Source organism: Hydra vulgaris, chromosome 04 (genome assembly GCF_038396675.1).
Source record: "Hydra vulgaris chromosome 04, alternate assembly HydraT2T_AEP".
NCBI lineage: Eukaryota > Metazoa > Cnidaria > Hydrozoa > Anthoathecata > Hydridae > Hydra > Hydra vulgaris.
This window is the reverse complement of record NC_088923.1, coordinates 42,849,869-42,865,286: the sequence shown is the minus strand read 5'-3', so window position 1 is coordinate 42,865,286 and position 15,418 is coordinate 42,849,869. Positions and strand designations below refer to the sequence as shown.

The window sequence follows — 15,418 nt, the reverse complement described above, 5'->3', positions numbered from 1 at the left end:
TTTTTAAAAGAAATATATTCTTACATTATTAAATTTGTTATTATTTACAAAATGAAATAAACAAAAACATTTTTAAGCGACACCCACTTGTATCGTAAAAAAAAAAATTTTTTAAATAAGATTACTTTTTATTTTGTCTATTCTTATTATTAGTTAGGCTCATTGTGTTATAAGATTTTTTTTTTTCTGTTTTAAAAAGTTAATAAATCTATAGTTTTAGAAAATTAATGATTTGATTGATTTTTTTAACTTTAAAAATAATTTGATTAAAATTTTTTTAACTTTATTTCTCATTTTTTCAATTATTTTATTTTAGTATTCTAATATATAAGATTCGTTATTTAAAATGGCAAAATGTAGGCAGATAAATTTAGAAAAACGTATAGAAATTTAGACCCATCATAATTTAGGGTTTACTAGTCAAGAAATTGGTCGACGCCTCAGCAATTTAGAGAGTTGTATCCGTAAAGCGATTAAAAGAAAAGTAGAAACGGGGTCTTTCTGCGATTGTAAAAGAGTAGGGAGACCTCATTCTACTACGAAAAAAGAGGATACGTACATAGTAATTAATTCTTTACAAAATCGTAGACGCCCAGTGCAAGATTTAGCAGCTGATTTTAATGAACATCATACCACAAAAATAAGTACAACGACAGTAAAAAGGCGACTTCTTGAAGTAGGGCTTAGTGGTTGTGTAGCTATTAAAAAACCATGTCTTACAACCGTTCACAAACAAAAAGGATTAGTCTGGGCCAAAGAACACAAGAATTGGATGGTAGAAGAGTGGAATAGAGTACTTTGGTCAGACGAATCAAAGTTTAAGATTTTTGAGAATTAATGCTGGTCATTTGTTCGTCGTCATGTAGGAGAAAGAATACTGGAGCAATGTACTATGTAAACAATTGAGCATGGAGGTAGGAATATAATGGTTTGGGGTTGTTTCGGTGGTGGCCAAGTGGGATCAATCGCCAAAATTGACAGGAAAATGACAAAAGAAGTCTATTTAAAGATTTTGAAAGAACATATTTTAGTCTGTGGAACCGAATTAATTGGCAAATGATTTGTGTTCCAACAAGATAACAATCCTAAACACACTGCTTAAGTGGTTAAGCAATATTTAAATGAAAAACAAGAGGAAGGATTGTTGAAGGTCATGACTTGGCCACTGCAGAGTCCTGATTGTAACCCAATTGAGTTATGTGGGATCATTTAGATTGAGAAGTCCGAAAAACTCCACCAAGGTGTAAAAATGATCTTTGGGAGGCAATCCAAAACATATGGAAAAGTATTGATAAGGAATATTTTAAAAAATTGATTGATCACGTGCCACATATCTGCCAAGCGATAGTCAAAGCTAAAGGTGGCCATTTTGACGATAGATGATTTAAATAAAAACATTTTATTTTAGTTATAACTTTTAATACTACTATTTTTTTTTTCTTTAAAACTAATAAAAGAACATAAAATTATTGATTTGTTTTATTAAAGTCACAAATCAAAATTATTCTGACACATGTTTCTCCTAATATCTGTAGTTGCAATAAGTGCGTCCAAACTTATGGACGGGAGTGTATATCTATCTATCTATCTATCTATCTATCTATATATATATATATATATATATATATATATATATATATACATATATGCCTCTGCGGGAGTAAATGAACCCAAGAGCGGAAAAAAGCTCTCCTAAAACATACATAGTGAGCCCTGCCAGCTGCTCCTCTAAACAGCTTCTTACAAGAGCTTTTGGTTTTTGCACAAGCAATTTGTTTATTCCCATTAAAAATTGCTTATTAAATACAAAATTATGTTATATACTTGTTACAAGCATACGTTTGTAACATTAATCTTACAAGATACATATTATATACATAACAAGCATCATTATTTCCGTGAAAAAACTCTTTGGACAATCATTGTCTTTGGGATTTCACACTAGCTATCCATTTATTTGTTAACAACATTACTTATTTAGTAAAAAATTTAACAAAGAGCAAAGTTTAACAAAGTTTTTACTGCTTATAAAAAATGTTTTATATTATTTTTATTGTAACAGAATTAAGGGATTTTAAGAATTATTATAACAAAATTCCACAATAAAAGTGAATAGAATATTAAAAAAAATAATGTAAAAAAATATATAATTCATTACATAAAATAAAAATTATTATGCAAAAATTTAAAGTGTAATAAGTTTATATTTTATCAGTTAAATAATATTTATCTAATCAAAAATATGTGCATTTTAATTAGCGTTATATTTTAACTTTTAAAAAGCATCGCAGTTTATTATGCAATTAGTTGATATTTTTTTATAAAAATGATTTTGTATTTTTCATTTCAGTTACAATGATAATTATATTGTTGAGAGAAGAAATTATACTTTTGCGAAAGCCTTAAATTGCTCTCGTAAACCATTTTAGGGGAGTGTGGGATTTTGAGAGTGTGGGAACCATTTTAGGCCTTAGCGGGAAGCAAGAATTAAAGCAGTAGCTTCCCACCTAGGCCTGTATATATATATATACATATATATATATATATATATATATATATATATATATATATATATATATATATATATATATATATATATATATATATATATATATATATATACATATATATATTACACGTACACACACACAAATAATTTAAATGTATTCCACAAAATAGAGTACTAAATGTTCTTAAAAAAACAGGACAATAGTAAATAAGTAGAAAACCACTAATCAAATTATTTTATTTTACAGGAAGTGTTTACCCATCAATTTTAAAAACACTTTTCTTGTGTTAATGGAAACATTTTTGCTTTATGGGGGTTGTTTTTTTTTCAATTTGGCTCAATCCTTGATATAGCATAAACTGCATAAAGATTTTTTAGAAAATTTCTTAGTAAAAACAACAAATGCAATTATATATATTTTAATGTTTAAACAATTTTAAAAATTTTCTTATCTAATCTTATAACTATTTAGTACTGTAATAAAAAAATATTATCTTAAAAAAATAATAGACAACATCAAATTGTAATAATAAAAATTACCTGCAAGGGGACCTTCTATCCTAATTATTGGTGTTTTAGGGAAAACAACACTACCCTCTGCAACAGCATACAATGTCACTTCTTTTGTTGTAAGAGTTTTCAGGTATTCAAAAAATTTAGGGTCTGTTGTACTTGGTAAGATGTTTTTTAGAAAATTTATATCTATAATTAAAATAAAAAAAGTCTTGTATAAATTAGATACACTGCATTATATGTTTGCATTATATATATATATATATATATATATATATATATATATATATATATATATATATATATATATATATATATATATATATATATATATATATATATATATGTATATATATAAACACATACTATCATAAAAATTCAATATAATATTTAAGCAATTAAAAAAGTTTCGAATTTGAGTTTTTGTGAGTTTTATTTTAGTTCTTACATATTTTCTTTTTCGTAAGGAATTGTTTTCTTTTTTCATTATTTTTTTTTATTTATAAAAAAAATTTTCGTCTAATATATATTTACCCAGGTCACTGATTCCCTGATAGTGTAATGCTGACGTAAATCTTACATATTAATCATGGGAATGTTATTTTATTTTAAAGCGCGTTAATTACTTTAAAAATATCATGCGTCAAAACAAATTCATTTTATTTAAACTTTTAAGTTACAATATTTTGTGGTGTAGTGGTAAATAAATTTGATCATAGTGCCTGCACTCTAGGTTCAATTCCTATTAGAGTCTATTTTTTTTTTTAAGAGTATTTTTTTATTAATTAACTAATTGATGTTAATATATTATAATAAATATTAATTAATATTTTTTATAAAATACGCTTAAAACTATTTAATTCTAGCGTGGCTTGCAGTCAAATGTACATTTTCGAACAGCTGTTTTAGCATAATTTCAATAGGATTTAATATGCTGAATCAAGATTTACTAGGTTGGCGATTTTTAAAGCCTGTTTACATTGAAAGCTTTTGTTTATATCGATGATTGAAAGAATTCTTTTCTAATTTCTAAGGTTGATTTTCACTGATTTTTTATTCTAGTTTTGAGATACAAAGATTTTGCTGACAACGAATAAAAATTAATAGACGAGAGAGGGGGGTTCTTAATAAGCTTGGGGTGGGTGGGAAAATTTTCCTTTTATTAGGGACTCAAGGGTAAAATAGTTTATAAAGAAATTTTTTAATGAAATTTTTTAACTTAAAATTTTTTATTTTTAACATATGTTTTAAGTCATTTAAATTTTTAACTTTACAAGTGCAAAAGATTGCTAAAAATGGGCACCACGAGCACCCATGAATTTTCAAGTATATTTATATATATATAAAAATGTTCTTAAACATTAAATCGGTCCCTAACATTATAAAAAAAAAAGTTTTTAAAAAGTACACCATGTTGGGTCTCAAATGAAGCAAAATTATATAAAAGTTTTAAAAATATGAATCATTTTATAATAAAATTATTATTTTAAATTTTAGTGAACAGAAAATGACGTTTTTTAACTAAAAACAAAAAATAGAGAATTGAACAAGATTTTTTGCAGAAAAAGAAGAAAAAAATTAGTCACTTTACCCTTTTGGGTGAACTACCTAATTTAACTGCTTGTTATATTGGTCTTAAACTAATTTAACTGCCTAATTTAACTGTTTGTTTTATTATGTCCTAAATTTTAGAATAATTAAATAAAGACAAATAATTATTGACCTCATAAACTAGAATAAAAAAATACACATCTGCATACAATTTGTACTGTCCATAGCTTGCAACTCATTTTACATTACATCTTATTCAAAGATTGTTGAAGGAAACATGTCTGTCATAGGAGCATAATCAATTGCAGTCTCATTTTGAAGAAAACTATGGAGGAAAAATATTTTGGTTGTGTAAAAAAGTCAAGACTGTTGAAGTTCACAAAAGAATCCAAATTACAATCATATCAAAACCATTAAATTTGGATTTTGATGGTGGATGAAATATACTAACAAGATTTTAAAGTTGTCAATTTTTATTATTCAAAAAATTGATGTGACCACCTAACAGTATTATAAGGCGATAATTTTAAAACCGTGTACATATAGTTTTTCCTTATGGTAAATTAAAATAGTTTATAGTAGCTTTTGTTCTTTTTAAAAAGCAATTTAACTTAATTCCTAAATTATTTTAATTATTTTAATTCCTAAATTATTTTAATGGTTTTAAATGGCTATTATAAGAGTAAAATTGTGATGTTTAATGCACACCCCAGTGAGCACAAGACAGGCTTAGTACATCTAAAACACATATTAAAATGTATTAATACGTATTTTAGACGTCTAAAACACGTCTTGTGCCCCTAGGCATCATAATCCACATTTACATACATATATATATATATATATATATATATATATATATATATATATATATATATATATATATATATATACATATATATATATATATTTATATGTATATATATATTTATATATATATTTATATATATATTTATATATATATATATATTTATATATATATATATATATACATATATATATATATATATATATATATATATATATATATATTATATATATATATATATATATATATATATATATATATATATATATATATATATATATATATATATATATATATATATATATTGTATAGAAAAAAAACTTTAAAATACTTGCCCTCTTCACTGAACTTAAACTCCTTCAAATATTCTATACATTGTTGTAATCCACCAAAAATTGTATACTCCCCTTTAAATGGATTCTTCCGGAAAAAGAGATCAAATACTGCAAAGTCATTCATCTTTTCATTATGCCAATAAGCATATGCCATTGATATTTGATAATAATCAGTAAGAAGTGGTTGGATGACTTCATTTTTAAATGACTTGTTGCTCATTCTTCTGTTTTTAGCTGCTATATTAACAAAGAAAATAGTTACAGTGTTATTTTATATACTTATCATACTAATATATATATATACATATATATATATATATATATATATATATATATATATATATATATATATATATATATATATATATATATATATATTATATATATATATATATATATATATATATATATATATATATATATATATATATAATCATAAAATACCCATATGGAAACCCTTAAAAAACAGCTTAAAATGGATATTAACAATTTCAAAGTTAAATGTTTTCTATAATGTAAGATATCATTTTTTGTATATAAAATAACACTGTTTTCCAATAATAATTGATAAAAATATATTCTTCACTTGTTCTGATAAACATATTATTACCACTCTTTAAAGAAGTAAAAAGCTAAATTTAGCTTCTTTATCTAAGGACTAAATTTTCTTTTAGTTTAAACAAAATAGAACTCGATTTTAAATTAATAAAAGATGCCTATTATTAGATTGTAAGAAAAAGCAAGATTATTAGAAAATAAAATTCTTTTAAACTTAGTATAAAATCTTTCAAATGAACAGTCTCAATAATTAATCTTCATTAATAATGTATTAAATCGCATTAACCTTCGATGATTTATTTTTATCATAACATGTCATTTTTTTATTGAATTAATGTGAAAGATAAATATTATAAATAGTAACAATATATAATTTATATCGAGTAGTGTAATCGCATAAAAATAAATTTTTTAGCTATATATATATAGCTATATTATTTACAAAATTATAGATTATACTTAATATCGATAGACAAAATACGTAGTTTCAAATATGCGCATAATTTGGACTTAGATTGCCTTCCTTTTGCTGGTCCATGAAATGTTTACATTTATTTTTAGATAAAAGCAAAATTTAGATAAAAAGCGGTAAGGTCTAAAGTTTAAACCGCTTTTTATCTAAACTTTGCTTTAATCTAAAAATAACATTTTTTTATAAATAAAAATTTTGCTTTCATCTAAAAACAGTTTAAACTATAAATCAAATTAACAGTATTAGCGTATTTTTAACTACTAATGTTGCCGTATCGCAGTTAGACTTGTTTGAATCTTTTGTTTAATAATCAATAAATTTAGGTCTTATACTGACATTTTAATGACAACAATCACTCGCTGTAGTATATTTCTTCAGTACTGAAGAAATACTACAGCGCGTGGTTTTTGTCATAAAAATTCTTTACGTGCATGGTTTGGCATTCCGTAAAACCACTAAAAAATTCGGGTTGAAAAACAATTTCAATTACTTAGGAATCTTGGAATACCCTAACACCACTAATTAAATCGCTGACAGTACAAAATAATTTTTTTAACTCTGCTGTTTAATTCTTTATTTAATAAAGATTATGGTAAAGAAAAAATTTATATTTTATTTACAAAAACGGTGCTTGGTGACAAGTTGTCTTATTCTTGGTGACAAGTTTTCTTATTTTTGGTGACAAAGTTGTCTTTTTTGTTCTTCATACATATATTTATTTTTTTCTTTCTCGCTTTCATATCTTAACTATTAATTATAAAACAGAGAAATAAAAAAGCATACTAAAATAAAAAAGTTTTAGGTGATCATCCACGAATAAAGCCTTTATTTTTGTTAAATTTTGAATTTTTTTTTAGCCAGTATTTTGCCTACATCACTAACTCATATCAATAACTTATGAAAATTTGTATGAAAAACACAATTTATGAAAAGAAAAAAAAAAAGCTGTTATATTTAAGCTCCTAAAATATTTATTATTAAAAACGCCCGTAGCAGCAATATTTATATTTATATTTATTTTAACTTATTTTTAGGTCAATAACTAGACAAATATCTTTTTTATTGATAAAAATTGATGTGAATAATATAGCCTCGTTTTGGTTACACGCAGCTTAAGGCCATAAGTTCAACAAACGTAAAAAAAAAAAAAGTAAAAAGTACTATAAAAATAAAACTATATTTACATTGTAACCCCATTTAGAAGTAAATTTAAAACTATAGCTGGAAATAACTATAGAAGAAAATAAGATTTATATAGGGAAGAGAAAAAGAACAAATCAGCATTTTCACAGTCCTAATAAACCTGTTAAAATCTTAAGTGATGACCATTAAGTTACAACATCTTATCTACCCATATTAAGTGACAACATCGTATCTACTCATATTATACTTTAATGGTTCCTAAACTTTTTTTTCACTTCACCCTTTTCCACTTTTTAAAGAAAAATGTAAACGTCATCCCCCCTCTCCCGGGCACATATAGTTATAAGTTAAAAAAATACATTTGTAATATTCGGAGGAAAAAAAAAGGTACCGTGAAATTCGATTACTTTGAACAGTGGGGTAACTTTGGCCAAAAGCTTTGAGTAAAACTCTTTCTAGTGTTTAAATAGTTTTGTCGTCTATTTTTTTAAGATTATAAAATTTTTTAATTGAAGACAAGTTTTAAAGAACAATATATAAAGTATAATGCATTCTGTCCAGTGAACCATTCTGATAGAAAGTTAAAAACTTTATATATTCTTTATAATAAACTTTAGCTTCCTTCGGAAAAATTGTGAAACATTTACATTTTTTTAAAGATATTAGTATTTAATTAAAGATTTCATGACATAACTTAAAGTAGTTTTTTGATTGTAAAAAAATCCAAATAAAAACAAAAGGCATTTTAAACTATTTTAAAGCATTATAAAGTGATTTTAGGGGGATACCTCGGACACTGATCAAATTTAACAAAATACCACAAGTAAATTTTTTTTAGATTTATTTATTTAAATGTGAAATGTTTAACCTGATCTCAATCTGTTTTTTAACGCATTTAAAAGCCATCTAGTTTTATTAATGTTTTAATTAAATTGTTCGCTATAGGTATGTGAACATGAAATTTTAAATTAATCAAATGCAAGATTGTAATATATCATTAGAACTTTATTACAGTATTTTGAAGGTCAAAACATTATTAAAAATAAACAATTCTAGAAAAAGTTATAGCGTTTTAAGTACCGAATTTTTGATATATGTTGAAGAAACCAAATTTAGGTTTAGTTTTTCTTAACTTAAAACGTCATAACTTTGTCGATTCTTATCCAAATTCATACAACTTGATATCAAAAAAAGGTCTTAAATGGGAAATTAAAAATATATTAAAGGCGTAAAAGGGGCGTTAGAGATGTATTTAAAATCTATAACTTTTAAGGTATACCACTAATTACATCAAATCCTTCAAAAATTATATTTTGTATATTATTCACATCTAAATTAATTAAAAGTTAATTTTTAATGACAAAATTAATAAAAAAAAATTTTGTTTTCAGAAATTTGGACCCAGAATCCCTAAAATATCATATAAAAAATACACTTGAAGAATAAAAAATATGGCGTATTTATTTAAGGCGTTATTTATAAAATTCTATTAATTAAAAAAATTTTAAATTTTAAATATATTTGGGTGTCCTCTGACGCCCCTAATATATTTAAAATCTATAATTTAAAAAAAAAAATTAATTTCATATTAGAATGTTTAATTATTATTTGGATTTTTATAAAATATTTTGACAGTCCACCATCAAGTATGATTGGGATACCTTACGTTAGTTACCTTGCTGGGATACCACCCTCCTTCCAACTCAGGTAGGTGAGGGAGGGGGTGAAAAATAAATTTATTTTTTCTATTAAATAACAGTATTTATAAGAAAACAAAAACTTTGTGTACAAAAAACAAACTAAAATAAAAAAAACTTAACTACAATAAGACTATATACAAAACAAACTTCAAAAAAACTATATACATAAGCACTACACATACATAGACACTATACATACACCTACCAATAGCTGTATGTAGATACACCTATTATTATCTGCATACACGTATTAATAGATTTATGTATAGTGGTCAACAACTATGATTTTTAAACGACTAAATTTTTCCCTGCCAACCTTTCTGCCACCAGAAAGTCGATACTTGTAACGAGGCAAGTCCTTGCCTTCATTCTGGGCTTATATATGGAAGGCCCATTTTAATTAGGCACCAAATCAAAAATTCACTCCCTGACAAGCCTATATTTTATATAAAAGTCTATAAAAAATAAAAAAAACTAATAAAATACCACAACTAATTTGTCCTGCAGCAGCTAAAATAAAAAAGTTCTATTATCAATTGTCTTCTTAATCAACTCAAAAAAATTAATAAAATTTTACCCAGTATTTCTTTTTTTTTGATTAAAAACAAAATTTATTATTTCAATTTACCTTCATTTAGTATAATGCCAGAAAATTTTTTTTTAACTTAGTTAACATATATCTACCAAGTTCCTCTTTTTTGCGAGCTAAAAGATATACATTTTTATAAAATATTCAAAGTTACAGCTTTTGGTTGTAAATGAATTTAAAAGTAAAAGAAATAACATTTTAATTAAATGTTAATTATAGTTTAAATTATACTAATCTGCTTTTTTGTCACTAAAAAAAAATTTTTTAATCAATTCAATATCTTTTAAAATAAAATTAAAAACTTTTATCATAAATTTCGTAAATTTTAGGGAACAAATTGAAGTACAATATAATTTTTTAATTCTAACTTTTTTTTCACTAATACAGAACAAATTTTTTTATAGATTTCATAACATAAAAATTGTTTATAAAATGTTAAAACAGATTTTTAATCTTTATATATACCTAGCTCATTTTCTACTTCTAAATATAAATAACTGTAAATTAACCATTTTGAAATGAACCAATTTTAAAGTTTAAAGCACCAAAATAAAAGATTAAGAAAAGATAAAAACTAAATAAATTAACAATCAAAATATTACACTAATACTCTATGCATATTGACAATAAAACATGCTTTAACTGTAGCATAATTTTTTTAAAAAAAAACTTAATAAAATACATTGCAAGTTTGTTTTTAACACATACATAAAATTTAAGCTAAACAAAAGGTTTTTTTGCAATAATTATAATTTAAATGCATTTTCTTTAGTGTTCTTAGTGATATATCATTTAAAAATACAACTTGTGACTCTTGTCGATAATTATCGACAAGAGTCAATTGTCATTAATTATAATTAATGACCAGTATATAAAACATTATAATAATAAAAAAATACAACGTGAAACTTTTGTCAATAATTAGCAAAGCTATTTACAGGTACAAATTGAAATCACAACACAATCAATTATATTTTATGAAACTTGTTATACTTATTCTATTATTTTCAATGTTACAGTGTATATGTAATGTTGCAGTGTATATGTAATGATGTAATGTTTTAATTTTATGACTCTTGTTATTATTTGTTATGTTTACGCGGCGAAATCGCTAAAAACTACAAATGCGTAATAATTTTTTAATTTGATAATTTTCAAATAAGTGATCATTTTTTTAACTAATGACAATTATTTATACACTTAGCAGTTTTCATTGAAGAGTTTTCGAGGGTTTTCTGGGAAAATATAATATGTATATAAGAAAGTGTTAATTTTGTATAAAGGAGATTTTTTTGAGAATAAAGAGATTATTATTGTAATTGGAGTATTTCTTAAAGAGTTTAGAAGGGATTCTAGTAATAAATCACGTAGATAAGATTACTTTATAATATATTTCTTGAAGATACGACTCGTTATATACAATAAAACCTTGGATCGCGCCAAGTGCATACGCCAAGTCACACATAGAATAATATAAAATGCAAGAGAGAGAGCGCGAAAAGAGCGCTTTCACTTATATGTATAAAATCAAGAAAGTAACTGGCTGCTGCGTTAGCGAACTAACGCAACACTGCGGCCGGCACTTTTAAATTAATATTTAAAATGTTAATGTTCTTTTCAATCACAAATGTTACTTGAGTTGGTTGTTCTTTGATATCGTAATGTCTTTCTAATAGATAAAGTTTATTTGCTGTTCTTTTAATAATAACAGATTTATCGCCTGAGATGACACGTATTTCGGCAGCACGTACTTGACCATCATTTGAATATCGTAACCTTTGTATAACGCCCATTTTCCACACTGAACGTGGAACCTTCAGTGTGCAAAATGGGCGTTATACATCGCCAACTTTTATTTGAAATCCCCACCTTCACGTTGGGGATTTCAAATGAAAGTTGGCGATGTTGTGATACGTGTGTCACGCCTTTATGCAATTCTCGTAAACTTGTTAAATATTCTTCTTTCCAAATATGCCAATAGAAATCCAAAATTGCTTTTTGGTGCAAATAATTTTATTTATTATCGCCTTTGTCTGAAGGTAAAAGGTTACTAAGATTCACAGATTCTAAAGGTAATTTTCGCCCAAACACGAGATGATTTGGGGTTAGTGGTTCGTCACCGGCCGGTTATTTAGAGTAACTACAGTTTCAGTCAGAATTGTAGTCATTTCTTCGTAAGTTACTCTTGATGTTCCAAGCACTTTTTTAATTACTCTCTTGGTGGTTTGGATCATTCTTTCGAATATCCCTCCCAACCAAGGAGCTGCTGGAACGTTGAAACATCATCGTACAAGTCGTGAACTCGTGAAGCTTTGAGTTTCTTCCGCAGAGAAGTTAGAACCATTATCACTAATGAATTTAAGGGTGCGCCAAAGCGACTAATAAAACGTCGAAGACCACGAATGCAAGCTTCCGCTGTACAATCGGGCACCAAATCTAAATAAAGAAAACGTGTACTACAACATGTAGCAACAATTATCCACGCTTTATACATCATATTAGATTCATAAATATTTTTAATCATAATTGGACCGCAAAGATCTACTCCAACGTACTTAAATGCATATTTATCACTAACTCTCAATAAGGGTAGAGGCGGAGAATTCGGATACTTATATGGTTTACTGTCAAATCTCCTGTAAATGTAACAATTTCTAATTATAGTCTTAATTAGATTACGAGCTTTTGACAACCAAAATTTAGTTCTTAACTCATTTAGTGTTTCTTGAACACCACTATGTTTAGTAATATAATGATAATGTAAAATAATTAAATTTGTAAGGTAACTCTTATTAGGTAAGTATATAGGATATTTAGAATCAAAGGGAATCGGTGCGTTACTAAGACGACCTTGACAACGAATGAATTCATCAACAGTAAAAAATCCTAAATCTCTTTTTAGTTAGTTTTAAGTTGTAACATTAAGAAGACGATCGTATGTTCTAAAATTCTTAATACTCATAAAATCTAAATTTACTATAGAATGTTCTGAAGTAATTAAAGTTGCGACTTCAGACAGAGAATCTCCTTGCTTGCTCAAATGAAGTCAAATGAAGTCAAATGAAGTCAAATGAAGTCAAATGAAGGCCATAAAATAAAATCATTAAATAGAAAACTTGGACCTTTAAACCAAAGGTCATTATTTTGAAAAGTACTAAATTTACAACCACGAGATATAATATCCGCAGAATTTCTTTCACTTTCAATATAACTCCAAAAATTAATATCATACAAAGAACGAATTTTTTCTAAGCGTTTCTGAAAAAATGCTTCATATTTTTTATTTACATTGTCTACCCAATTAAAACAAATAATAGAATCAGAAAATAACTTGACACAAGAAATATTTAAAACACAAGATAATTCTTTGTATACAACTAAAAACAAACTAGCTAATATTAACATAGCCTTTAATTCTAATTTAGGAATGGCTTAAAATAATTTTAATTTAGAAATTTTAAGCAAAGGAGAAACTCTAGATTTAGAAGTAACTAGACAAGAATTCGCAATTCCCTCAGCGCTACTTCTTAAATAAATACAACACCCGTACGCTTTTAGGCTCGCATCGCAAAAACCATGTAACTCAAACTTAATATTTTGGATGTTATCTACACACTTATTATACCATCTTGGAACACAAATAAAAGGTACTGAACCTAAATCATTATTAATATCGTTCCATTCAATCAAGATATCATCTCCTATAAGTGAATTCCAACCTATCTTTAACTTACAAATCGATTGAAACAATATCTTACATCTTACAATAATAGGATTCACTAATCCCAAAGGATTTGGGATTAGTGACTTGCAATGAATCTTGCAATGAATCTAAGAATACTTCTTTTAGTAGGTTTATTGTCCACTAAATATAATAAATCCTGAAAGGAAAAAATAAAGTTATCTTCAATTTTATCCCATTTTTAACCAAGAACTTTGGTTATGTCACTTGTGGTTGGATTGTCCTCTTTGATTAAACTATTAAGCTCCGTTGAATTTGACTCGAATTTTCTAAGATAAAAATTTCCTTCTCTTAAACGCGATTTTGCTTTATTATAAAATAAAAGTCCTTCGGATACAGAACCTTGCGTTTAAATCATCTAGATGTAACGATTGAATTAATTTCTTGCTAAAATCAAAATCGTTCGCAGCATAATATTAAGCGTGATTAATTAAGGTCGCAGATAATAAAAAAGGATAAGAGGTTACGCCAAACAAAACTCGACACAATCGATAAACACTTAAATCAGCACTTCTTAAATTATTATTTTCTAAACCAAATAAGTCTTTATACCATATAAATCTTACAAAGTCACGATGCTTTTCAGCTAATGCAATGTTTAAAAATGCTTTCTCAATATTGGCAATTAAAGCGATTCGCTTTGCACGAAAACGTAAAAGTATACTATATAACGAAGTTGTAAGTGATGGTCCTGAAAATAGACACTCATTTAACGAAGGACCAGATGTGCAAGCACTTGCATCGAAAATTATACGCACCTTTGAAGTTAGTTTATCTTCACGTATTACAGGACGGTGAGGTAAATAGTGAACGTCACCAATATTTGCTTCAAAATTAGAGACTTTCTCAATAATGCCTTTAGATAATTGATCCTTAATAATATTATTGTAAGATGCTAATAAATCTATATCGCTTGCAAGTTTTTTCTCTAATGCTAAAAACCTAGACTTGCATAAATTATAATTGTCGCCTATCACCGGATGATCTAAAAGGCAATTCAACTTCATACATGGCACCTTTAAACTTAATATTTTTCTGAAAGTTTTCATAAACAATCTTATCACTCTCACTAATTTTGGAATCATCCCTTAATAAATTTAAGTCATTTTTAATTAAAATTTGTTCCCTATTGAAATTAGACGCAACCTTTAAAACGTGAGAAGTTAAAACAGTTGAATTTACAATTTGATCCCTATTAACCATCATGGGATCGCTTATTAAATATCCTAATTTAGATTTAATCGCTACGGGACCGGTAACTCCCCTTATAATTGAATTTTCCATAAACTTCCAATAAAAATTTGCACCTATTAAAATATCAACTGATAAATTTTCTTTAGAATTATTATGATCGGCTAATCTAAGACCCTTAAGATGTTTATAACTATTACATGCTATATTAATATGCTGCCCACTTAAAGGGGAACATACATATTTTACAAAACATTCAATACTTATAAAATAACCATAAATACTTTTAATAGAAACTCTCACTCTA

The 15,418-nt window shown here is 25.9% G+C and overlaps 1 protein-coding gene across 2 annotated transcripts in view; it reads right to left on the bottom strand.

Moving 5' to 3' along the window:
* LOC100204938 (nicotinate phosphoribosyltransferase) overlaps window positions 1-10,783 on the bottom strand; it is a 28,152-nt gene extending 17,369 nt beyond the window's left edge. Inside the window, exons 1-5 of one of the 2 annotated variants that reach the window (XM_065796400.1) lie at window positions 10,644-10,783; window positions 10,218-10,294; window positions 10,076-10,099; window positions 5,717-5,953; window positions 3,050-3,211 (exon numbers count right to left, since the gene is read on the bottom strand). In XM_065796400.1, the coding sequence (XP_065652472.1) occupies window positions 3,050-3,211; window positions 5,717-5,936 (382 nt within the window). In that variant the 5' untranslated portion in view covers window positions 5,937-5,953; window positions 10,076-10,099; window positions 10,218-10,294; window positions 10,644-10,783. The remainder of the gene's footprint in view (window positions 1-3,049; window positions 3,212-5,716; window positions 5,954-10,075; window positions 10,100-10,217; window positions 10,295-10,643) is intronic. The other variant, XM_065796401.1, reaches the window with a different exon arrangement.
* Window positions 10,784-15,418: the final 4,635 nt, after the last annotated feature.